Source organism: Felis catus, chromosome B2 (genome assembly GCF_018350175.1).
Source record: "Felis catus isolate Fca126 chromosome B2, F.catus_Fca126_mat1.0, whole genome shotgun sequence".
Lineage (NCBI taxonomy): Eukaryota > Metazoa > Chordata > Mammalia > Carnivora > Felidae > Felis > Felis catus.
In genome coordinates, this window is record NC_058372.1 from 44,526,104 (window position 1) to 44,552,654 (window position 26,551).

General features: G+C 42.9%; 1 protein-coding gene across 1 annotated transcript in view; it reads left to right on the forward strand.

Annotated features, from left to right (window-relative positions):
- Positions 1-23,243, forward strand: part of MEP1A (meprin A subunit alpha) — a 36,925-nt gene extending 13,682 nt beyond the window's left edge. The window contains exons 6-14 of the mRNA XM_003986218.6: positions 2,816-2,933; positions 7,095-7,270; positions 11,536-11,757; positions 12,527-12,676; positions 15,450-15,665; positions 16,969-17,442; positions 18,176-18,349; positions 18,864-19,164; positions 22,438-23,243. Coding sequence (XP_003986267.1) covers positions 2,816-2,933; positions 7,095-7,270; positions 11,536-11,757; positions 12,527-12,676; positions 15,450-15,665; positions 16,969-17,442; positions 18,176-18,349; positions 18,864-19,164; positions 22,438-22,594 — 1,988 coding nt within the window. The 3' untranslated portion in view covers positions 22,595-23,243. The remainder of the gene's footprint in view (positions 1-2,815; positions 2,934-7,094; positions 7,271-11,535; positions 11,758-12,526; positions 12,677-15,449; positions 15,666-16,968; positions 17,443-18,175; positions 18,350-18,863; positions 19,165-22,437) is intronic.
- The last annotated feature ends 3,308 nt before the right edge of the window (positions 23,244-26,551 follow it).

The following is a 26,551-nucleotide window of genomic DNA, read 5'->3' on the forward strand; positions in this document are numbered from 1 at the left end:
GGCAGCATGAAGTCTACTTGGGATTCTCTCTGTCCCTCTCTCTCTGCTCCTCCCTCCCTCTCTTTCTCTTTCTCTCTCTCAAAACAAATAAATAAACTTAAGAAAAAAAAAGAGCATTTTTATTATCCCAGAAAGTTCTCTCATGCTTTTTATAGTTCTTCTCACCCTTCCAGAAACAACTCCTTTTTTGTTGTTGTTGTTTTTGCCTGTTCTAGAATTTCATAGGAATGGAATCGTATTTTATGGGGTTTTTTTTTGATTACCCAGTAAAATGTCTTTGAGATTCACCAATGTTGTTGTGTTTATCAATAGTTTGTTCCTTTTTATTACTGAGTGGCATTCCATTGCATGAATACAGTATATCACAGCTTATTTAACCAATCTCCTGTTTATAGACAATGGGCATTGATTCTATGTTTGAGCTATGATGACTAAAGCTACTCTGAACATTCTTGCACATGCCTGTTTGGAATATATGCATTCATATTCATGTCTCTGGTGTAAGTATCAAAAGTGAGGGATGCCTGGGTGACTCAGTCGGTTAAGCATCCGACTTGGCCCAGGTCACGATCTCATGGTTTGTGGGTTCGAGCCCTGCGATGCACTCTGTGCTGAGACCTCGGAGCCTGGAGCTTACTTTGGATTCTGTGTCCCCCCCTCTCTCTCTGTCCCTCCCTGCTCGCACTCTGTCTCTCTCTCAAAACTAAATAAACCTTAAAAAAATATTTTTAAGTGAAATTGTTGGGTTATAATACAGACATAGGTTTAGTGTTGGATCTCTTTCAAAGTGCTCGTACCTTTTTACAAACTTCTACAAATGAGGAATGAAAGTTCATTTACACCACTTTCCAACATTTGTTGCTGTTATTTTTTTAAATTTTAGCCATACTGGTGGACATGTAGTGGTATGTAATTGTGGTTTTAGTTTACTTATTGTCATTTTACGTTCTTTTTTATTTACTTCTTGTTCATTTGTATGTCTTCCTTTGTAAAATACCTGTTTAAATAGTTTGCCCATTTAAAAGATTAGTTATTTGTCTGTCTTCTTTGAGTTGTAGGAGTGTTTTACATATTCTGGATGCAAGTCTTTTGTCAGATATGTATTTTGCAAACATTTTGTCCCAGTTTGTGACAACTTTCATGACAACTAAGCTGTCTTGAGTACAAATATTCATATTACAGATGTCACAGAGGATAGGTAAAACTTCATGAAAATCTTTCATGTTGTCGTTGTTACCTGTGTTGCTTCCATAAGTAATTTACTGATTATTCCATTGATTATTTATTTAATGACCTTGATCTAATCTTACGACATCTGAACCGTGAATCTCTAATTTGGTAGTTTATTAAATGACATAGGGTCAGGAAACCATAAAGTAAGTACGGAGTAAACTGCCAAGAACTATAAACTCTTTGAGAGAATGCACAAAAGCAAATGTACAATAAATATAATGTAACTTGATATAACATAGCTTAATTTTTAACTTAGAGCCCTACCTTCAATGAGCTGATGGGAGAAAAAAGGACACACACTAAGTAAAACATAATCTCTGCTCCTCCAGAGTATCTTTCCTCCCCACCCCATGCTTATCTTTTGCAATGCCAGCATGTGTGCTTGTTAGGGGACAGGAAAGACATTTGATCTTTGGTCATTGGTCCTAACCTACAGTTTACCAGTAAGCATCTATTGTGCTGGCCTCTTCAGGTCCATTAGGCTTCTGCTGCTTTGGTTCCAAGTTTGGGTCATAGAAATCTTTTCCAGGGGCACCTGCGTGGCTCAGTTGGTTAAACGTCCGACTTCGGCTCAGGTCATGATCCCGCGGTTCGAGTCCGGCATCAGGCTTTGTGCTGACAGCTTGGAGCCTGGAACCTGCTTCGGATTCTGTGTCTCACTCTCTCTCTTCTCCTCCCCCACTTGCACTCTGTCTTTCTCTCTCTCTCTCTCTCTCCCAAAAATAAATATTAAAAATTTTTTTCTTAAAAAAAAAGAAAAAAGGAAATCTTTCCCAAGGCTGTTTCCAGCACTGTTTAGTCTTGTCATCTCTCCAGAAGCCTTGCCGGGAAGCAAGGTAAAATACCAGATGCGCTTCTCATGCTCTTAGAGCCCATAAACTTCTCAAAACTCTGCTGTCTTCCTCCAGCAAGAAGGTTCTCTTTTTAGACTGCAGTGAGCACCATTCTCACTGCTTCTCTACAAGGTACTTTATTCACACAGAAGACAAATGGCTTGCAGTCTTCTGCTCTGCAACGGGACTTTCCTGAGGCAATTGCACTCAGGATCTCTGCTTGAATGGGGAAAGGGGAAGGGAGGAAATAAGGAAGTCAGTTTATAATTTTGTTCAGCTACACATAGGAGTGTATTCTTAGTTTGTAGTTATATTTACATTATATATTTAAAGTTTGCACTTAATGTTTTTAAAACAATTTTTTTAATGTTTATTTATTTTTGAGACAGAGAGACAGAGCGCAGGTGGGGGAGGGTCAGAGAGGGAGACGTAGAATCCTTAGCAGGCTCTAGGCTCTGAGCTATCAGCACAGAGCTGGATGCGGGGCTCGAACCCACAAACCGCGAAACCGTGACCTGAGCTGAAGTTGGACGCTTAACTGACTGAGCCACCCATGAGCCCCAACACTTAATGTTTATATACAGGACTAGTTTTATAGTTGTAGCTTCCAAAGAATCTACTAACTACCAAAAACTATACCCATAAACCTCTGTGGATTTCATGTGGTGGCAAGATTTTCTCTGAACCATGTTATATATATTATCTAAGGTTTAAGTAACACTCATTGATACTTTTACTGATTTCTGCAGGGCTGAACGCCAAAGGAGCCATTCTTTACGCCTTTGAAATGTTCCGCCTCAGGTCCTGTGTGGATTTCAAGCCCTATGAAGGAGAGAGCTCGTACATCATATTTCAGAAGTTTTCTGGGTAAGTATGAAATTTTACAAAGTGTGAAGCGACACATGTCTTTCAAAAGAAGAAACTGGAAAGAAATGGAAGGCAGAATCAAGTCTTGCTCTGTGAATTTTGAAACTATCGTATTTTTAATGTTCTAGATGAAGAATGAGTCGTTTGGCTATGTCTGGGCAACAGAGAGATTTATCTCAATTCTTTTCCTGGGTTTAGGTCATGTTTTAACTTGCGGAGTGTTTTTTTTTTTTTAGGTCAGGTGTATTAAAGTATAAATTATACTCTTTTTATGGTACTGTTTTAAATTATAGTACTCTATTGGGTGGACCTATACATAGAAAAGTTCTATGTACAGTTTTTACTTTGTATTTCTCCTAGGAAATAAATGATACATCAAGAAAGAAGCTCTTCTTTCCCAGTGGTATTTATGTCAACCAACCTGGGCTAGATGCAGTGGGGAAGCCAAGCTGTCATCTGCTGTGACGGCCCCTCTGTGTCTTTCAGCACAGACACATTTCCTCATGCTGCAGTTCCCCAAACTGCCTCTAGGTGTTGCCTGGATTTGGTTGTCTCGTTCTGATGGTGGTTTTGTTAATCATGGATGGATAGGAGATGGGGAAGGAAGTTAGCATATGATTTAGCCTCTCAAGAAAAAAAAATATGCAAAAAAATAGCAGTGAAAAAAGTAAAAGTTGTGGCAACCACTTAGACACAAGTTCCTTACTTACCTGAATGGTTTTTTCCTTAGCTCGGACTTTTATTAAAACTGCAATTTATGCACACCTACTCTGTGCCGGGAAGTGTGTTAGTCTCTAGACACAAAGAAGCATGCCGCAGGGTTTTAGATCCCACAAGGTTTACAGCTGGCAGCTGGGGGTGGTGGAGAAAAACAATAGTTATATATGCTAAGGGGAGTGCCGTGGGCCATAAGAGGGCAGAAGCAGGAACTCTCACTTAGCATGTAGTGAAGCATCAGGGAAAGCCACAGTGCTTGTTAAATGAAGATGGGAGAAGGACATAGAGGCAGAAGAGAGGGAGGTACAAAATGGGGGATGGGAAGACAGGGAGAGAAGGGGGGGAGAAGAAAGAAGAGGAAGAGGAAGAGAAGAGAGACAAGAAAAAAGCAAACATAAACACGAATGTGTCTTACTCGGAGAACTCATGTAAGGGGCATGTAAGGGGCAGTGAGATGAGCCGTGGAGCCAGGCGATAAAACGGAAGCCTGCTAATAGACAAACCACGCGTGCAGGAGTGCCCTCTTCTGTGTGTGATTCATTATATGTTCAGTTTTCCATTTTGGAAAGATTACTCTAGCAACCGTGGATAAAGAATCGAAGTAGGGGCAAGACTGGTGGCGGGAGACCAATGAAAGAATGTCCCAGTCGTCCACGACAGAAATGAAATGGACGCACACTAAAGAAGAGACAGTTGGAATAGAAAAAAGGGAATGGATTTCAAAACAATGAAAACAGGGGGACCTCTCGAAAGCTGGTGGCTAGTTGATGGGAAGGGTTAAGAAGAACGAGGAATCAAGGGTGTCTCTAAGATTTTTGATTCAGTGACTGCCGGGTGGTTACTTCATTCACCGAGCTTGGGAATATTGCCAGAAGAACCGCTTTCAGGGTAAGAGAGTGAGTGTGTTTCTGGACATGCTCTGAGGTTCTTGTGGGTCATGTAAGTGGAGATAACCAATAGTGTTCCCACAGTTCCTCTTTTTGTGAAGGAAAAACATGTAAAGTACACCTCGGACCTCGCCAAGAACACGGATTTTAGACTTTCTCTCCTTTTGACATGTTCATTTTGTCCCTTGGCGACCTTTGCACTTCAAGAAAGTACGGAAGCCGGGGTGCTGGCTGGCTCAGTTGGTTAAGTATCTGACTTCGGCTCAGGTCATGATCTCATGGGTTCGTGAGGTTGGGCTCTTATGCTGACAGCTCAGAGCCTGGAGCTTGCTTCAGATTCTGTGTCTCCCTCTCTCTCTGTCCCTCCCCCACTCACACTCTGTCTCTGTCTTTCTCTCAAAAATAAATAAACATTTAAAAAAAAATTTTTTTTAAGTACCAAAACCTTTAATTATTTATTGAAGGTTTCAGGGAAAAAAGTTCATTTTCTTAACACTTTTATTTCCATTTGTAGCTACCACGGTTTCTCTTTTTTTTTTCTCTTAAAAATAAAATGAAGCTAATGCAATCACTTTCCAAAAGTTCTCTTTCCCCTAGTAAAATTCTCTGGACTTCTTCTCAGTTTGTAACTCAATCCCCAAGTACTTGATGAAGGGGAAGTTCAGTTTTAAGGGATGTTCTTTCTTGTGGAATCTGAGTCGGGGAGATTCTTACTGCCTGTGGCTTAAGTTAGGGGAACGGAAAAAGGAGGAAGAATGGTGAAAAAACTGGACCAAAGGGCCCAAAAACCTTCAAGGCCCTGGTCCCCTGAAGGGGGTGGGGGAGTTAACTGGGCTCTTTCTAGAAAGACAAGGTAAAAGAGTCAGACAGGCAGATTTGTGGCATTTTTGCAACTTACACATTACTGTTGGGAGAGGGATGTTTAAAAACAAGATAAATAAGTACTTCCTCTGGATTGTGGGTATTTTGCAGAGTCAACTCTAGTTTGGAATAAAATGCCACCGTCAGAGATGCAAAATGATCATGGTGATGCTTGCATAACTCAATACATTTACAAAAGAGCATTGATTGTATTCTTAAAATTGGTGGATTTCGTGGTATGTAAATTATACCTTAAAAAGTTGTTGGAAGATAATTAAGATCTATCTTTGAGTAGAAACCAAAGTCATTAGCATTTGAAGGTATATGATGTTAGCAATCTTGGTGACAACAATGGTGGGTAAGACAATGTGATTGTCATCAAAGAACTTGTAATCCATTGGTCACACTTAAAAGTTGGGCGGGGCACCTGGGTGGCTCAGTTGGTTGGACTTCAGACGTCAGCTCAGCTCTTGATCTCACAGGTTAGTGAGTTCAAGCCCCCATGTAGGGCTCTGCGCTGACAGCTCAGAGCCTGGAGCCTGCTTCAGATTCTGTGTTTTCCTCTCTCTGCCCCTCCCCTGCTCACACTCTGTCTCTCTCTCAGAAATGGATGAACATTAAGAAAAAATTGAAAGTATGAGCAGATCTCTTATTCTGTTGGGCACTGGTTAGAGTATAGATCCTGTTCCACAACTTAAAGCAGAGGAGACAATTCATGGAAACCTTCAGATTTGCTACTAGAGGCAGAAAGTTGGATTTATGAGAAAAGACAAAAAATAATTGGGAAAAAAAGGGGCAAGAGACTGCACCGTGATGAATTTAGAGAATCGGCCAGCAGTTGCTGAGTCTATTGCTTTCTGTGAGAAGTTATGGGTCCTTCTTGCCCCGAGTCTTTAGAACTGGTAGGCAGCCAGCCCTGTGCTTTCGTAGTGCTGCAGATTGGCCGACAGCCAAAGAAGTAGACTCGTCTCTTTAATGAGGTTCTTTTTCACGATTGTAAACTTGATACCTGCTCATTATAGGAAATTTGGAAATTCATTAAAGTACAAAGGAGAAAAATTTAAAGCAACCACAGCCACTACCCAGAGACAACTTAATACTGTGGTACAAAGGCAATAGTGTTATACTGTGGAATGTCCTTTGAGTTTGTGGAGGTGAGAAAGAATGCCAACTTTTACTTTTTTCTACCTGGTGCATTATTAGGATTGATTTGCCTCTGAGTAGGTATCAACTGATAATCGACCATCACTTTTATTATTTTTTTTTAATTTTATTTATTTATTTTGAGAGAGAGAGAGAGAGAACAAGCATGGACCATTGGGGGACGGTTGGGGGGGAAGCAGAGAGAGAACCTCAAGCGGGCTCTGCATTGTCAACATGGAGCCCAATGCAGGGCTCGAACTCAGAAACCATGAGATCATGACCTGAGCTGAAATCAGGCGTTGGAAGCTTAACTCACTGAGCCACCCAGGGGCCACTGGACCACCACTTTCAAAGACTGTATGTTATTCCCTGCAGGGAATGTTGCTCAGTTAACTAGTCCCCTATTTTGAACTATTAGCTTATGAGAATGCCATTGACAATTCCTTTTTTAAAATCAAACCTAACTTCCTTCAAATTTGTGTTCTGGAACCCCATGAATTACAGCCACTTGAGAGTTCTTTAGGAGAAAATCTCCCTCTCCTTTTCTTTAAAGGTGCTGGTCTGAGGTTGGCGATCAACACGTGGGACAGAACCTTTCCATTGGCCAGGGGTGTGACTATAAGGCCATCATTGAACATGAGATTCTCCACGCTTTGGGATTTTACCATGAGCAGTCAAGAACTGACCGGGATGACTATGTGAACATCTGGTGGGATGAAATTCTTCCAGGTGTGTACAGACCCAAGGGAGATGGGTGGGATTTACCTTTATCGCTTGTTGGGACCAACCCTGGGATGTCTAAGCCACACCGGTGTGCAGACAGAAGCTTCAGCTAGAGCACAGCGGAGGAAAAGTGTATTATCCGTTGGCCTATTCTGTGGGTGTTGCTCATCTGATCCTAACTGACCCCAGAGAAGGGCCTTAGGGAGTGATGTGTGTTGGCTAACTCAATGCCAACTGAAAGTTCATCGGAAGCTTTTGCTTTGTTTCGGTGTTTTTGTTGAAAATCCATCTAGAATGCTATCGTCCTGTCATTGTAAATTGAATTAGGCTTCCGAGGATGTCATGGCCATTTTTCTGGGTGTGAAATCTCATGTAGGTCTAGGAGTCTGCATGAAGTTTAGCTGAACAAAAGACGACTCTAATATATACTCAAGAACTTTGCTGGTGCTTTACCAAATCAATGATAGGTGTTTAAAAACAGACCAAAACAGGGGCGCCTGGGTGGCTCAGTTGGTTAAGCGGCCGACTTTGGCGCAGGTCATGATCTCGCGGTCCGTGAGTTTGAGCCCAGCGTCGGGCTCTGTGCTGACAGCTCGGAGCCTGGAGCCTGTTTCAGATTCTGTGTCTCCCTCTCTCTGACCCTCCCCTGTTCCTGTCTCAAAAATAAGTAAGACATTAAAAAAAATTAAAAAAAAAAAACAAACCAAAACAACAACGAAAATGAATTCTTTCATCTGAAATTGTCTCCCCAATTGTGTTAACTCTGGCTGATGATCTGAGTTCTAGTTAGTCAAAATTTACTGGCCTTTCTTCCTCCTGTACCCCTCCTCCCCTTCCTTCTCCTCCTTCTTTCTTCCTAAATACCTCTCTCCTCCTGCCCCCAGCCACATTGTGCAAGGGATAATACAGTCTTATTTCACTTATTGTTATGCAGGTATGTTATTCTAACAATTTCTGTTCTGTTCTGTAGTTTCTTTAGACTTCCTTGGCATTACCTTTCTTAGTTGTTTGAGACAACTAAATGGTGCTCTTAGGTATATGAAAAACACTCTTTTATCGAACAGCTTCCCAATGTGCTGGGAAGAAAGCCAATACTGTGTTTCTGAAAACATCTAGTTTTTAATTAGGACTTAGTTCAGGAAGTGGGAAAACATCTTTTTTGGCAGCAATAGATTAATAAAACTTTCATGTATTAAAATGCCCTTACCATTACCAATCGTGGTTTTCACAAAGCAAGTAATTGTCTTATAATTGTCTGTTTTATTTAGATACCAGTTTCACATATGGGTTCATATACGGCAGTGCGTCTATAATGATTCGACTTTGAGGGACTTGTCAGAACCACGATTAACCCCCCACACACACACACTTCCACCGATCCTACTACCCAACCACTGAGCTAAAGTAATATTTTTCTTGGCCCTTCAGTCCAATCTGGAGATATATTAGCAAGTATTCACCCGGACATGAAATAACAGATCAAATTTAATGCATTTGTCTCCTAGATGTGTGTTAGAACTGGGTCTGTGTAGGAGGGAAAGGAGAGTGGGGGGCATTGGTCCAGGGCACTGGTAGACTGCCTGTATTTGCCTCTAGGCTTGACTTTCTTACCTCCCTGTACATATACTTGGTTCTGCTGAACATTCAATAAGGATGCAAAGAACGTTCACATTTTTCAGTCTTGGAGAACACAACGGTTAGTGTTTTAATATCATTTTAGGCCAAATGATTTCTCTTTCTCAGAGGGAGCCAACGCATTTGACAGGGTAATTTTCAGACTGGCTCGGCTCTTGGCTGAACACGAATTACTCAACACATGTTGTTTCTCTCCTCCCTATATTTTCATATTCCATATATCTAAATTGCTCACTGTCTCTGGAGAACTGTTCTCAAATGAGACATCGAATTAATAAGACAGTAAGGGAGGGCACTATTACTGCTCAGCGTCTCATCTTTCGTAGATGACAATCTAATTGTTCAACCTAAGAAGATAGTATACTGGCAACGTAGTTCTCTCCCCAAATCCGTCTCCGTCTCCGTCTCCGTCTCTTAAGCCAGAAGTGTGTTTTCTGCATCATTTCTCTCCCACCAAGGAAAGACCTCAATCTCTGAGGTCAAGCAGGATTCCGCAAACCACAGCTTGTGGGTCATATCCACTTGCTCTTGTAAATAAAGTTTTATGGCAACACAGCCATGCCCGTTTATTCACCTATTTCCTATGGCCGCTTTTGTGCTACAATGACAGAGTTGAGTAGCTGTGACAGAGACCACATGGCTCCCAAAGTCAAAAACATTTTCCGCCCGACCCTTTACACAAGAGATTTGCTGACTGGCCTCTCTGGGGTACAAGATGGCTCCCTCTTCGTGGCTCTCAGCTGCGAGTTCCCTGAAGGCAGGACCTGGCCCATCCTACTCACTGCCAGGGGCCACCACCACTTAGCACAGCTCCTCAGATATAGATAGTAGGCACAGCAAAAATGTGTTGAATAAAATTTAAAAAATTACTCAAAACATTTATGTCGTGAAGCATTGTGAAAAGAATCCTTGAGTAGTAAAGAATGAAATGATCTATTCTAACCCGGTGATTTTAGTTAAAGTTAAGGAAAACCTGTCCGGTGAATTTGAGAGTGCTTTTCTTAAGGTTTCATCACAGGTCACCAGGAGATCCCAGACCAAGCCTCAGTCCTCACACTGGCTGGATGTTCTTTCTAGTTCTATCCCTTAGGGTAGGACAACCTAGGGCCAAGTGCTCTGGAAGGAGCTACTTTCCCCTTCTGTTTGGCTCATTTGTTTCTTACAGTCCTGTGCCACCTTCGAAAATGCTTTGATCCCTTTCAGGTTAAGTCTCCATGAAATCCCATGAATTGGGAGGATGAAGCGTTGGTATTCTCATTTACAGTTAAAATCAAGTTTTGATCAGCAGGGTTCATGGCTTTCCCAGAAACATTTAGAGACTCCCTCCAGCACTCGCTAGACCACTTCACGTTGTGCCACTCTTCTTCAATCCTAAATGCACCCACGTTGATGTCTTCGTAAGGTAGTTAACAACAACTGGATGGGAAACTAGAAAAGGAGAAATACATGAAGACGGGAAGTCACTATTGGGGGAGTTATGAGCCTTCTCATACAGTTTTCCTGCCACTCCCTAAGAAGGAAATTAAAAATCTGTGAACTTCTCATGATTGCTGCTGAAACAGTAAATTCCTGATGGCTAGTGGATTAAAGGAACATCTGATTGGTTTTCTGATTCCAGCATTTCACTCTGCAATATATATTATCTTACTTGTGTTAATCTCATAAAAATATTTTCCTTTTCTATTTTGGATGGAAAGTCAATTTTGCGCTTCCTATTTTATTTTTCTGTCCATGAGGCCATTTCTGGAAAAAGATGTGAGCCTTGATTGACAGGACGCCCCTTCCTTGGCAGTACTGACCTTTCCTTCTGCCCCTTGAATTGACTTTCTAACCTATGGAATTGCTGACCAGGCACAGCTTTTGGTGGATGAGGTACTTGCTTATTAGCAAGATGTATCAATCCTGAATATTTTTCTGAATTCACAAATTTCCTTTTCCTGCCTTTTGGAACACCTGCCTCTACTTTAATGTTTTATCTTCTCTTTCTTAAAAGCTTATATATATACACACACACACACATTTATTTATTCATTTATTTGTGAAATGAATCTTTGATGTAAATGTATACAAATATTTAATAAATTGTATGCAAATTTATAAATTAATTATAACATGTGTTTTTATATTTATTTTTAAATATACTTTTAATTTTTATAAGTGGACATACTATTATATAATATATTAATGTAATTAAAATATGATTTGTTAGGGGCACTTGGGTGGCTCAGTCAGTTAAGTGTCTGACTTTTTTTTTAACATTTATTTATTTTTGAGAGACAGAGTGAGACAGAGCACGAGTGGGGGGGGTGCAGAGAAAGAAGAAGAGAGAATCCTAAGCAAGATCTCAACTCAGGTCTTGATCTTAGGGTCGTGATATTCAGGCCTGTGTTGGGCTCCACTCTGGGCATGAAGCCTACTTAAAAAAAATTATTTGTTGCTATTAATTAATAATATGTATTGATATTATGTACATTATTCTAGTATAAAATATGTTAAGTATATATATATATATATTTGTATATTTAAATCAAATGTTCATTTTTTCTTTGTGGTCTCTGCTTAAGTATCTAGTCAAAGGGGGCACGACAGGGGAAACGATATAACTAAAAAGGACCCATCGATGCTCTCTCTGATAGGTTTTGAGCACAACTTTAACACCTACGATGACAGCTTCATCACAGACCTCAACACGCCCTATGACTACGAGTCTTTGATGCACTACGAGCCTTTCTCATTTAACAAGAATGAAAGCGCTCCTACCATCACGGCCAAGATCCCTGAGTTTAACACCATCATTGGGCAGCGCCTGGACTTCAGTGCCACTGATTTGGAGAGGCTGAACCGAATGTATAATTGCAGTGAGTACTGCTGGGTCTGAGATGTAGGTAATCGAACCTCAACAGAGCTTCCTCTGCTCCCCCAGTTTCCCCTATATTTCCCTTCACTATTCTTTCCTGTTCTAGTGAAGGACAGTGGACAAGCCACATAACTTTAACTTATCGCTAGATTAGAAAAAATAGTAACACCTGCCTCACAGGAGGGTTATGAAAATCAGTTACGTGGTTGTGTTTTGCAAAGTAAAAGTATTGGACCAATGATGTAAGAAGCTGTAATTGTCCAGCTTCTTTAGCATCCTTTTGAATGGTGCATCATTCTGTAAATGTCAAGATAGGGGACAAGCTTGGAAGTATTTTTTATCCTGCAAAATTCTTTACCCAGAGTAGTTGTTCTAGAGCAATCTACTGCTCAGAGATGGGATGTTTTCTAAAATGACTCCACTAGTCTTGAGAGACACATTCTTTAATTCTGTTCAATATGTATGTACAGAAGACTTACTACATATAAAGATCTACTAGGTACCTCCTTCTTGATCTAAAGGAGTTCTTGGTTGGCATTTATAGCAAAGCATGATGACAGGTCTTTTTATCATTTGACTCTGTGAGGTGGGTAGGGCTGCATCTGTGTTGGATGTCCTAAGATGTAATAGAGGACAGCAGAATTTGCATTTGAGAAAAGTCAAGAAAGTGTGCTGTATCTGAACAATGAGGTCTTTTTAGCACAAGACATCAGGTATTTGAAATAAGAGGACTTAAACTTTAAACCAGGTGACAAAAATATCATTTGCAGCCACAACTCACACCCTTTTGGACCACTGTGCTTTTGAGAAGGCAAACATCTGTGGGATGATTCAGGGGACCAGAGATGATGCTGACTGGGTCCATGAGGACAGTTCGCAGCCTGGACAAGTGGACCACACCTTGGTGGGACAATGCACGGGTGAGTGAAGGCAGAAAGTAGGAACTCTGCAGTGGTTCACCAGGTTCAGTCAGGGAATGGCAGCTTACATGTTTTGTCTCAATTGCAATGTTAGTTATCCAACATGAAAATCTGAACAAGCACAAAGAACATTTCTCGTATCTTAATTATTAGCTCAACAAAAAGCATGCAGGTTCTGGGCGTGCAACAGAAAGATGCATTTAGGTCATGACAAAACTAATACAGACATGTGGTTGCTAATACATGATTTTGTAAATAAAGGTCATGTCTCTAGAACAGTGCCCTCCAATTGAACTATAATACAAGTCACATACATAATGTGAAATTTTCTAGTAGCTATGTAAAAAAGAAACAAGAGAAATTGTCTCTAGCTACACATTTTATTGAACCCGATATATTCAAAATGTTGGCATTTTGACATGCTATCAATATTAAAGTTATTAATAAGCTACTCCACACTTTTGTACTAGGTATTTGAAATCTGGTGTGTATTTTACCCTTGTAGCACATCTCAGTCCGGATTGGTCACAATTCAAGTGCTCAATTACCACGTTTGGTAGCCGCCATATTGGATGGCACAGCTTCAGATCGTTCCTAGGTGTGTTTTGTACAGTGAAAAATTCATAAAGTCAGATGGACCCGGACAGGAAATCTGGCCCCACCACTTGCTAATTGTAACCACAGAAAGTTGTTTTTGTTGGTGCCTTTTTTTTTTTTTTTTGAGTCTTTGCTTTTGTCAGACTCTCCGAGCATTCCAGGATTTTGACACTTAAACATGAGGATGGAAGGAAATAATGCATACAAATCCTCTGGCTGCAGACCAGCAGCTGCCCTCTCTATTTTTTTTCTATCTTCCCTTTCTGTCCAGAGGTTCCATTCATTTTTTTATTTCTACTTTAGCAGCCTTTTATTTAGCGCCTGTCTTAGAAAAACATCTCAACCCTATAGATTATAGTCAGTTTCTAAAGACTAGACTGTTACTGCCTGTGGGAGTTGGTTATATTTCCTTCACAGAAGGGACCCGACTTGTCACCCAGTTGCCAGGCCACTGGGCTCAGAGGTTGTAAACAATTGCCACTCTCCCTCCAGCCTCGGCAAAGGGTGAAAGTCTCTGTCACACATCATATTACTAAACACATAATCTCAAGTGTCCAAAGGGTGATCTAAGTCTGAAGTTCCCTCTAAATTCCCATCAGAGCTTCCCACCCACTCTCTCCCGTGGGCTGGCTGACAGGCCAATGTACAGTTTCAGGCTAAACAGAAGGGTGACCTTCATGTGAGAGGTCCCAGTACCCTAACAGGAACAATGTCCCAGCACCTTAATAGGAAAGGAAAGAAGAAATATCTAAAAAGTTTTATCAGGTTAGCTTGACAAGCCATTATGCATCTTCCACAGGGGACATTTAATGGGAGTGTATTCCCTCTGCTAGAGGGCACTGGTGGTGGTAAGGTAGATGTATGGACTCAAAGAGCACAAAGGATCCCTTGGGATAGAAGCCACCTCCCATCTGAAACCAGGAGAGATGAATGGGCACCTTCTAGTTAGTGGCAGAGCATGGGCAAGAATTCAGGTGCCCCGATTCCCAAGTCTGAGTTATTGGACTTTCATTTCCTACCCCTCATTGCACCTGGGTGAAATTCCTCAGCAAGGACCACCTGGAGACCCTCTTAGCCATGTGACCTCTTGTATTTGACCCAAGCACTCAGTAATTCACAACGCAGACAATTCAGGCTAGTAAGTTCAAGTACTCAGAAGAACATGCAAGAAAATATCATGTTTCCTGATATAACATTAAAGCCATTATGATATTGTTAAGCTTTGTATAAAGCTTATTTAACCACTGATGCTTGCTGCCATTGGGGAAGGTACAGTGCCCCATGTATGACGCTGGATGAAGCGGAGAGTCATATTGCCAAAGTACCTAGAACTGTACTAGAAGCTCACTTCGTTTGTACTTTGTGAGATATTTTGAGTGGGATGTTTGGTAAGAAGTTGAACGCTGTGGTACAGCTTGAAGGACTTCTTTATATGCAAGAATTGTTCTTTGTGGTTGACTTTGATGTGCTGATTTTCCATAGGACATATTCCTTGAGCTGCCTGCTTCTTTTGGGGGAGAGAGTTCTGAGGTTTAGGAGTTGGACAAATCCCAGCCTGGTTACAAATAGAGACATTTTGCACCCTCCTTTTCAGTGTTCTTTCAAAGCTTTCCTTACAGGCAGGAGAAATCTTCAACTAGTCCCCTTAATATGCCTCGAATGCCCCTTCTTAAGGCACAGTAAGTGTGATTCTTTACCATCAATAATACATCCAATTGCAGGCTAGAAACAGGTGGGACTTTATTATCATAAATATTTAAATTCCAGTTTCCAAGTATGGGGAGCGCACAGTTTGTTATACAACCAGGAAGTCAGCTCTTTTCCTTGGAATGAATCTCTAATTCAAACAAGAAAGCCAATGAGGAAGATAGAATTCATCTCAGAGACGAATTTGCTTGAAGCCCATGTCTCCTTAAGTCAGAAGTATACATTTCACAAGCTTGGGGACAAAGGCATCAGAAGAGGCACTGGGGTGCTGGGGCTTTAGCTGGGGAGTCAGTTCATGGAGACACAAAGGAGACTTACTGACAAGCCATCTTTGTTCATTTTCCCCAGTAGAGTTCTAGCTTGTGTTGCCTGGATAATGGCCGTTGTTCACTATTTCACTTGGCTGGCATCCAGGGCCCCCTGGGGTGTGGGCAGCTGGAGATGGGTCATTGGGGTGCTCTCGCCACAGGTGCCGGCTACTTCATGCACTTCAGCACGAGACTGGGGGTGGCAGAAGAGGCAGCCCTGCTGGAGTCACGGATTCTTTACCCAAAGAGGAAGCAGCAGTGCCTGCAATTTTTCTATAAAATGACAGGAAGCCCTTCAGATCGACTCGTCATCTGGGTCAAGAGGGATGACAGCACGGGCAACGTTCGCAAGCTGGTCAAGGTGCAGACCTTCCAAGGTACCTAAAGACATTCATGCAGGGGCTGATTTGGCTTAAATCTGGGATCCTGCTCCTTCTTCCCCTTTCCCTTCCCCTTCTGTTGCTCCCTCCCCCCCCCCTTTGTTCCTTCTCCTCTTCTTTCTCCTCTCCTTCTTCTTCCTCCCTTTTCCTGCATCCCCCCCCCCCCACTCCTGCTCTTCTAAGAGCCCAGCATAATGTCTGGTATGTTTTAACCCCTCAGTGAATATTTTAACCACTCAGAAGTCAGAAATAGCATCAAAAATTTAAGTGAGGCTGAAATACACTTTTGCAAGAGGTCCTAGACCCTCAAGATCCTTTCTGGTTTCTTACACTGTCCAGCACAGGACCCCATGTTCTAGAATGACCTCACTTCTTACTCAGTTCTTTATTCAGAATTATTACTTCCCATTCAGTCTCAGGAAAAAAGCAAGTAGACCTAATTTTCACTAGAATGTGAATATCTGGATAGTAGCAACCCTGATTGTATTATTTGCTTCCTGAAAGAGGATGGATCCCCTACTTGGTGGAATTTCAGATAATATAAAAAACAGAAAAAATTAGGTGTTACTGAGTGAGTCGGTTCTGCATAGGGGAGATCCAGCTTGTCCTGTATATGAACATTCAATGTAGAGTCTGTCATATATCTCTCTAGCATCAAGTCTTAGGTTGGACCATATGAAGTTGCCATTATTTGACTTTGAGTTTACAAAATGATTGTTTTATATGGTTCGGACTAATATTTAGGTATTCAGTGCAAACATTAGGGGCTGGGGTGCATTTATACCATGAAACCCATGGGGGAACACAGAACCTATGGAATTTAATAATAATGGAAAACAAATTCTGGTTAAGATTTGAATATGAGGGGTGTCTGGGTGGCTCAGTTGGTTAAGCATCTGACTTTGGCTCAGGTCATGATCTCGCCGTTTGTGGGTTCAAGCCCTGTGTCGGGATCTGTGCTGACAGTGTGGAGCCTGCCTGGAATTCTCTCTCTCTTCCTCTCTCTCTGCCTTTGCACTCTCTCTCTTTCTTTCTCTCAAAAATAAATAAACTTAAAAAAAGATTTGAATATGCATGTGAAAATAAATTATAGTGTATCTTTTTACAGTTATTTTCCTTCAGTAGGTATGTGACTTTGGAGAAGTTCCTTAACCAGTTTATAACAGTATCTATCTCATAGGGATGCTATGAGGATTACATTAGATAATTCATATAAATCTCTTGGCCTGGTACCAGATTCATAGTCCGTGCTCAATAAATGTTGGCCACAGTTGTCACCAACCTTATTCTCTGTCCTTAGGAGATTTGGACCAAAATTGGAAAATTGCCCATGTGACACTTAGAGAAGAAACGAAGTTTCGCTACCTTTTCCAGGGCTCCAAAGGTGACCCCCAGAACTCAAATGGGGGAATTTACCTAGATGATATCACCCTGACGGAAACCCCATGCCCCACAGGCGTTTGGACAGTACGGAATTTCTCGCAGGTCCTTCAGAGCACAGTTAAAGGGGACAAGCTCCTGAGTCCTCGATTCTACAATTCAGAGGGATATGGTTTTGGGTTGACTTTGTACCCTCATGGCAGAGCAAGCTACATTCCATCTGGCTACTTAGGAGTTGCTTTTCACCTGTGCAGTGGGGAGAATGATGCTATCCTGGAGTGGCCAGTGGAAAACAGACAGGTGATTATGACAATACTCGACCAGGAACCCGATGCCAGGAATAGAATGTCCTCAAGCATGGTGTTCACTACCTCTAAGTCCCAGACATCTTCAGGTAGGTGCTCTAAGATCTGCCACTCGACCCAAAAGGGCCAACAGATGTGGTTCCCATCTGTGTACAAGAGGTCAACACCTCCTCTCACATTTCCTCTTCGGGTGTATCAACTGCATAGTCATGTGGGAATAGTCAGCTGAAAATTTTCAATGTCATTGTATCTCCCTTCTCTTTTCAGAATTTACTCTTCAAGCATTTACTAAGGACTTGCACTGGGCCAAACTCAGTGCCCTGTACCCAGCATAGAAGCAAATCAGGCAGTTCCTGCTTCGTCTAACTCAGTCTAAATGAGAGGACAGAAACTGCTAATCATTTATCAAATACTCAGAATTTCCTAGCCTCTGTGCCGAACTAATGCACTGACTCCTAAAATATTAGTGATCGTCAGCATGTCAATGAAACAAGCTTGTATCGATAAAGAAATGCACAGACTTTTTAATTTTCAAATGAAGAACCTTAAGCCTTAAAAGGAAGAGGCTATCGCCATCCTGTCTTTCCCTCTTCACTGAGGAAGTGACCTCGTAATGGACAAATGACCATTCAGAGCTCTGGTTCTCTGCCCCTCCCCCTTCCCAATTCTGAGTTTTGATTCTCCTGGAAAGCATAAATAATCTGATTTTTTCCAACTTGGTTTTTTTTTTTTTCTAAGAAAGCTCTATATACTCATTAAAGACAAGTTGGAGAGTGAAGTATAAAGAGGTAATGTGATGTTATGTTACCTATAACTTTGCAGCCATAAATGACTCCGTCATCTGGGACAGGCCGTCGATTGTGGGATCCTATCATAAGGACTGTGATTGTTTTAGAAGCATCGACTGGGGCTGGAGTAATTTTCTCTCCCACGAAATGCTAAAAAGGAAGAGTTTCCTTAAAAATGACGACCTTATACTTTTTGTGGACTTCGAAGGTACTTTTCCTGATTTTCCTGAATAACTAAACCTATGTTCTGGGGCTTCTACTGATTTTACACCGATTTTTAAGCATCTCATGGGGGATAGGGATTGTTTTGAGGACCAGTTTAAAAAAAAAAAAAAGATGTGCTCTAGGAGAGCTATTGCTCAAGGACTCTCATCTTTATTTTAACAGTCCTTGGGAGAAACTAAAACTTCAGTGCCGTCTTTTTTTGATAATTTATCACATATGACAGTTTGTTGACTTCAATTTAGTTTGGGTCAGTGTATCTATGCTAGCTTGGTGCTTCTTTTTCAAGCTGGATAAATAAAAATGTGATTGCATTAGTCTGAAAAGAAAAACAGCTAGCATGCGAATCAGCCGGATTCAAAGCCACCTCTCCATGGCACTGAAGGTGATGTCCACGAGGGATAGGGGTGGCCCAGGGAACTTTCTCCAGACGTGGAAGTTAATTGTAGTCAGATATTAAGTAGAGATGTTCCTCACCGCCCTTTGTCTAATTCCTCAAGATATAACCCACCTTCTCCAGACTGAAGTTCAAATTGAAGACACAAGGCTGATTCCCCAAGGCCTCGTTCTCCAGGGCCGGGAGCAGCAGCCCTCAGAAGAAGGCACAGGAAAGGGCTTGTTAGAGAAAGCCCTACCCAGCAACCTGGACCAGGAGCAGCCCAGCCGACCGAAGCGGTCAGTGGAGAACACAGGCCCCTTGGAAGACCACAATTGGCCCCAGTACTTCAGAGACCCATGTGACCCGAACCCTTGCCAAAATGAAGGCTTCTGTGTGAACGTGAAAGGGATGGCGAGCTGCAGGTAGGCTCCCTGGCCATGTTGGGGGGGGTGGGGGGGCGGGCAGGCGGCGGGTCAGCAGAGGTGAGCCCAACATTTGCTTCCCCCTCGTAAAAGGTTAGGACAATGACTACATCAGATGGTCAACTGGACGTGTCCGTCCCTGACTCCACAAAGCTGTGCTCTGAATCAGTGGGCCTGTGCTGTCGGGGCACAGAAGGGGTCCTGCCAGGGCAAAGGGGTCCCACGTCTCCTATCTCTTGCCGTTTATCCCTTCCCCCGCTCTGGGATGTGATCAACAGGGTCTTGAATGTTGTGATTTTGAACCCCACTGCAGCGCTCACAAAAGTTCCAGGGACTTTCTACTCCATGACCTGCCTCAGTGGGACTTAGGGCCAAGCTTATGTTTACTGACTGCCAATGTCGTTAATTATGATTTCTGTTGTCTGTTCTGTTGTACTATTTTTATAGCTATGTTTTTAATAATAGTAATAAGGACATCTGATATTTTTTGACTACTTGCTCTGGGTCTTGGGGTCTCCTGAGTAGTAAACATGCGTACTCTAAATTATTCGTCACATCCACCCTGGGGCATAAGGACCCCCTTTATCCCCATTTGGTGCTTAAGGGAGCTGAAGTTTAGAGAGGTTAAATAATTTGTCTAAAATTACCCAGACATCAAATACTGAAGCTGAGACTTGCATCCAGGTCTGTCTGTCTGCACGGCTCGCTGTATTTAATTGTCCTTTTTATAATGTTTGTTGTTTGCATAAAATATTTCATGAGAGGATATACGTGAGGACAGAAGCATCGATTTCATCTGGCGGGATAGAAGCAGAGGTAGCGACCAGTCTGCTCGGCTCAAAATACCTACGTTTCTTCGGAGTTCTTTTCAATCTCCACTTTGTTTCTTCTTCTGTAAACTCTTAGTTGGAAATAATTTTAGATTTACAGGTACATTGCGAAAATACTGCAGAGCTCCCCATTCCCTAATGTTCACATCTTACCTAACCACAGTACAATCAACAAAGCCAAGAAATGAACATTAATGCAACAAAATAGTGTTAACAATAGCATTACACCAAAATACAGACCTTATTCAGATCTCTCCAGTCTTTTCACCAATGTCCTTTTTTGTTCCAGGATCCGGAGTAGGGCCCCACATCATATTTAGTTTCACCCTCCTTCAATCTAGGACAATCCCCCAGTCTTTCCTTCCCTTTCACTACTTTGACAACTTTGAAGAGTACTGGTCAACTATTTTGTAAATTGTTCCTCAATTTGTATGTATCTAATGTTTTGTCATGAGTAGGTTGAGGCTGTACATTTTTGGCAAGAGTCGGGACACCTGATGCCAATGGGCGTTATGACTGGTGCTTCTAACCTTGATCATGTGGCCAAGGGGTGTCCGTTCCTTACTCTGTTGCTAATATATGTCTTGGGAGAGACATTCAGAGATCATTCAGCATCCTGCTTTCCTAAATTCCTCATCCACTGATGTCAGTGCCCATCGGTGAAACCGCAGCAACAATATCTCTGTAATATTCCAATGGTGATTTCCCATTCCCCCCAATCCCTCCGCATCCATTAAGTGACATTCTTCTGTAAAGAATAACTGTCCACTCCTCACCATTCATTTATTCATGCAATTACTTATTTCTATCGCTAGGGACACACAAATGTTGATTTTATTCTATGGGCTATAGTCCCATAATGCCAGTATTTCTTATATTGCTCATATTGTCCCAGCCTTGGCCTTTGGGAGTCCTTCCAGACTGGCTCCTGTGTCCTTTTTGCACACACTCATTTTTCCATGAACACAATTTTACCTTCTGGCACCACAGGATACTCCAGGCTTATCTTTTATTTTCCCTGTCCCAGCCCTGGAACAAACCGCTTTTCCAAAGAGCCCTGGTTCCTTTTATTGGAGAATGTCCTCCTTGTAGAGGGCTCCACAGCCATGGGTCTGCACTGCTTAGCTGATAGGTCCTTGGATGCCAGATTTCCATATTTCCCAACTGGCTTCCTCCTCAGAGTAAGGAAAGCCAGTGGTTTCCACTTGTGTGTCATCCTCTGCTAAACCCAATGATTCCTTTTCCACAAACTTACAGCTTGCGGTATAAGCTCCTCTAAGGTAATGCGAGGGAATTAATTAAACTGTATTTTGAGGGGACTGGGCCAGAAAAAAGATTGAATGAACTTGCTGTTATGCACTGATTTTTAAGAAGCCAACGTCTAGTTTGGAGGAAGATAAAATAGTTCCGGCATTAGTAAAAGCAGTCTGTGACTTCTGATTGTCACATTCCACTCTGTGATTAGACTTTGTGGTGAGGAGATTGTTTGAAACAAAGGCTAGAATGGCTGCCATGGAAAGGATGAAACATCCCCCTCAATGCCCTGCTTCTGAGGTTAGTTGATCTCTGTACCAAATGACATTAAAAAACAAACCAGCAAACCCAGGGGGTGGCCCATTGTGTGCCTACTGCGTACCAAACATGACAATAAGCACAGTGTGCTCACGATCTGGCATATTTCAGGGCAGCCTGGGATACAGGTGACAGGATGCTCATGTTACAGCAACATTCAAATTGATATTGTTGGAAGATCTTGGGCTCTCACCAACGCACTGAGACAGACTCTTTCTGGAGAATTTCCCCTGTAGCTTATAGTCCGAGCCAGCGTGGACAGTGTATTCTTCAAGTACCCCAAACCTTCCTCCTAAGCCTTGCACGTGGTGGCCAAGAGTCCCCGGTCTGGAGACGGACCTCCGGAAATTAGGCTTTTAAGTGTGAAACACTAACCGTGTGACCCATTACAGCAACATTCAAATTGATATTGTTGGAAGATCTTGGGCTCCCACCAAAGCACTGAGCCAGACTCTTTCTGGAGAATTTCCCCTGTAGCTTATAGTCCGAGCCAGCGTGGACAGTGTATTCTTCAAGTACCCCAAACCTTCCTCCTAAGCCTTGCACGTGGTGGCCAAGAGTCCCCGGTCTGGAGACGGACCTCCGGAAATTAGGCTTTTAAGTGTGAAACACTAACCGTGTGACCTTGAGCAAGTGATTTAACCTTTCCTGCAAAGACAGGATAATAAGAATAAGGATAATAAGATAATAAGGATAATAAGAAGGATAATAAGAAGGATAATAAGAAGGACCTGGGAATAACTACCACCTCCTAGGGCTGTTACAAGGTTGTATCGACTCATGCAAAGCCTGGAATGGGGCCAGGCACGCGGAGCCCCTCCGCCGGAGGCTCGGGTGGCTCCCACACTCCTCCTGTGTCCTGTTCCCCTAGGTGCGTCTCCAGCCAAGCCTTCTTCTACACGGGGGACCGCTGTCAGGCCATGCAGGTGCACGGCAGCCTCCTGGGCCTGATGATCGGAGGCACAGCCAGCGTGCTCTTCTTGACCTTCACCATCATCAACATCCTGTCTCAGAAGCCAAGGCAGTGACACGCCTGCTGACAGCAGCCAGATCACAGAAGCACCTTTGCTACTTCAGACCTTCCTTTCTGGGCCTCAGCACAGTTTGGGGCAATTTTTAGCAGCCTCGCTTTGAATAGGCCTCCAGCCTCCGGTGTGGCCATAATGGTTCTTCTGCCCCTGATTCCCACATGGTTCTGTGACCCTACCGTGTGCTCCGAAGGGATCTAGCGTGTCCTGGGACAGCATCCACGACACTTCAGTGCGAATCACTTATTTAATTGGCTGTCTTTCCCGTAGACTGTAAGCTCCATGTGGGCAGGCCCTCATTTATCACGTTAGCTCCAATGCCTGGGGGCACACCTGGCTGGCGCATCATGAGGACTCAATAAATACGAATGAATGAAATACTAATGAATGAAGAGCTAAGTTATAGAAACTCTCACTCTTACTGCAGATAAAATAGATACAGTGATACTTGTATGCCATTTATATTAAAATCAAATACTTATTTTTCATCAGACACCATAGTACTCAATACACAATAGTACATCAGACACAATAGTGTCGTGGGTGAGAGGAGCATTCTTCCTTGCAGCAGACTTAATGGCATTTGCTTTCTTCCTCCTCTGATTCTAAAAATAGGTCTTTAATAAATTCAATAAATATTGAGTCGGTACCTTCTGTGTGTCCAGCATTGCATGTAAATTTGTGTGTGTGTGTGCGTGTGTGTGTGTGTGTGTGTGTGTGGAGAGGGAGGGTTGTCCAAAGCTCCCTCAGATCTGTTTAAGTTTAAAGTATATTTTATCTACTGTTCATGTATAAAATTACTATATTAATAAACAGAAAGCATCTGGTAGAAGAAAGTTAAAAATTTTTTAATGTTTATTTATTTTAGAGACGGAGAGGGAGAGAGAGAGGCTGAGTGAACAGGGAGGGGCAGAGAGAGAGGGAGACAATCCAAAGCAGGCTCCAGGCTCTAAGCTGTCAGCACAGAGCCTGACGTGGGGCTCGAACTCACAAACCACGAGATCATAACTTGAGCCGAAGTTGGACGCTTAACTGAGTGGACCACCCTGGCACCCCAAGAAAGTTTTAAAGAAGTATTTTTAGATGCCCTTTCTTTCTGCAGTTCCTAAGGAGATTAAACTGTCTGGTGCAAGAAAGTTCCAAGATAGGTCAAGCCATAGGAAAGCTGAGATTCCCATCCCCAGTTGGCACAGACACCACAGAGGGCTGGCTCTGGATGTTTTTAATAAAGGAAAATACATCAAGGAGCCTGAGTGGTCCAGGAGTTAGGGTACCAACTTCCTAAGTACACATTTTATGGCCATTCTGTAAACAAACATGATGGGTTAAGAAGAATCCCTTGAATAGAAAGGTGTGGGGAGGGTACGTAGCAGGTGCAAACAGCACCTCTTGGGAATGACTCTCTAGTCTGAGTGCGTCGGTGTCCCTGGGGACCTGGTCAAAGCACAGATTGAGGGCACTACTGCCAGAGTTTCTGACTCAGTAAGTCAAAGGTGGGTCTAAGAATCTGCACTTCTAGCACATTCCCAGGTGACATTACTGTTACTGGTCCCTGGATGGCACTCGGAACCGCGGCTCTGATGGAAAACGGGTCTGGACGTCAGATACCTTAGACACATCTAACCAGCCGTGCAATTTTAGTAAAGTCACGTAAGCTCTGGGTCTTAGTTTCCTCATTTGTCAAACGGAAGTAATAGTGGACCACCTCCTCTCACCCCACTTTAACACGTCCCGGGGTGCAGAGTAATAAAGTGGGATCATGGGTCAGGAACGTATTTTAGAGTTGAATGCGTGCAGATGTTACCTTTTAGTTTTCAGACCAGATGAGACCCTATCCAGCCACCAGCCTAGACTTCTATCTCCAAAAACCAAATTGAAAATAAACAGCTTCCCTATGGGCTTTGCAGCCTACGAACCCACACTGCCTTTCCAGCTAGGCCTGGAGGTCGTTCCCTCCATAACCTTCCAGTGTCTTACCTCAGAAGGGAGCTCCGCGGGGCACCTGGGTGGCGCAGGAGGTTAAGCGTCCTACTCTTTATTTTGGCTCAGGTCACGATCTCACCTTTGGTGGGTTTGAGCCCTACACTGGGCTCTGTGCTGACAGAGGGGAGCCTGCTTGGGATCCTGCCTCCCTCTCTCTCTCCCCTTACCCACTCACACTCTCTCTATGGCTGTCTCTCAAAAATAAATAAATAAACATTTAAAAATAACCTTGTCAAAACAACGGTAAGAAGGTACCAGAGTGAGGGTCAAATATTTTGATATTTCTCTGTAGGTTCTCACAACCAGTAGCACACCTACTATATAGGTGCATCTCCGTTGATGATTGATGGTCATTTCTGTCGGTTAAGAATTGGGTACCTCATGGACTGGACATGGCATTTAGCTTTTCTTTGAGCCTGAAGTTTTCAATCATTCCAGGAGGGTTGGAAGATATCTTATGCTTCTGAGGTGTCGGGGTGGTGATGGAAAAAATAGGCATTCGTGACAGGCGAGAGAAATGCACATTTCATCACCTCTGGGCAGGATGGGATTTAGACGGGCAAGGTGAGAAGGCAGGAAATTCTCTGTATCTGGGTGCTTGGTTTCTTGGTCTTAGTGGGAAGGAGGCAGAGTAGTTTGAACATCTGAAAATGCCTCGGGCTTCCCCCGGCTTCTCCCATCCCTGGTCCTTTCCCCTTCCCCCAACCGGCTCATTTCCGTCTGTGAAGTGGCCTGGGCCGATCTGGCCATCCACCAATGTCAAGTTCTTCGGTTACATCTGGAGCATGTGGGTGGGAGAAGTGCTCGGGACCTATATGCCTTTACTTCAAATGTTACAATGAAACAAGATTCTAAATTCTGTCACACATTAACGTATTTGTCATCCATCAAGCCCACAAAGGTCATCTAACTTGTTTTGTAAATGTAGTGAAGTGTCTGCTCTGTGAAGTTTCTCTCCAACGAGCATCTTAGATTAAAGGTTCATTCTAGGAACGTGCAAGCAAATAATTTGAAGGCCAGGAACAGAATCGTCCAGCTCACGATCTCTCACCTGGGCACTACTGACATTTTAAACTAGATATTCTTTGCTGGGGGCTGTTCCGTGCATTGTAGGATGTCAGCTGTGTCCTAGCCTCTGCTCACTAGACATCGATGCACCACCTTCCCGGTTACAAAGACTGAAAATGTGTCTAGATGTTGCCCAATGTCCCATGGGGGCTAAAATCATCCTGGTGGAGAACCACGGATCTAACTGGATCAGCCAATGGAATATTCCCTCAAGTGAGGAAAATCAGAACCAAATATAGTTGTAATCCGAGATTCTCTCCACATTTAGTTCACTGGGCCTGCCAGAGTTTTGTACCTGTAAGTGTTTGATAATTCCATTTTACTGATGCAAAGACGAGTTCATCCCTTATACTAAGGAAAACCCTCTGGTGTGGTTTGAGATAGCAATATTCAAAAGGTTTTGCCATAGAGGGGCGCCTGGGTGGCTCAGTCGGTTGAGCATCCGACTTTGGCTCAGGTCATGATCTCGCAGTTTTTGTGTTTGAGCCCCACGTCGGGCTCTGTGCTGACGGCTCAGAGCCTGGAGTCTGCTTCCGATTCTGTGTCTCCCTCTCTCTGTGCCCCTCCCCTGCTCGTGCTCTGTCTCTCTCTCTCTCTCTCTCTCAAAAATAAATAAACATTCAAAAATTTAAAAGGAGAAAAGGTTTTACCATATGTATTTCTGCAGTACAGTCTTTTGGTTAGGGCCCTTCAAGGCTAACTACCTAACGTTGCAGAGTACTTTGACAAGCGTCTCACCCCCTCCAGCTGTGGATCACAGGTGACCCGAATACTGTATCCTGTGTAATATGATATCGATGCAGCCTTGCATGCAGGCAAATTACAATCTAACACCTGTTCTCCTTTCTGATGAATTATGTCATCCATTTTGCGGCTTGGGGGAAACCTAGGGATCCTGAGGTTCCA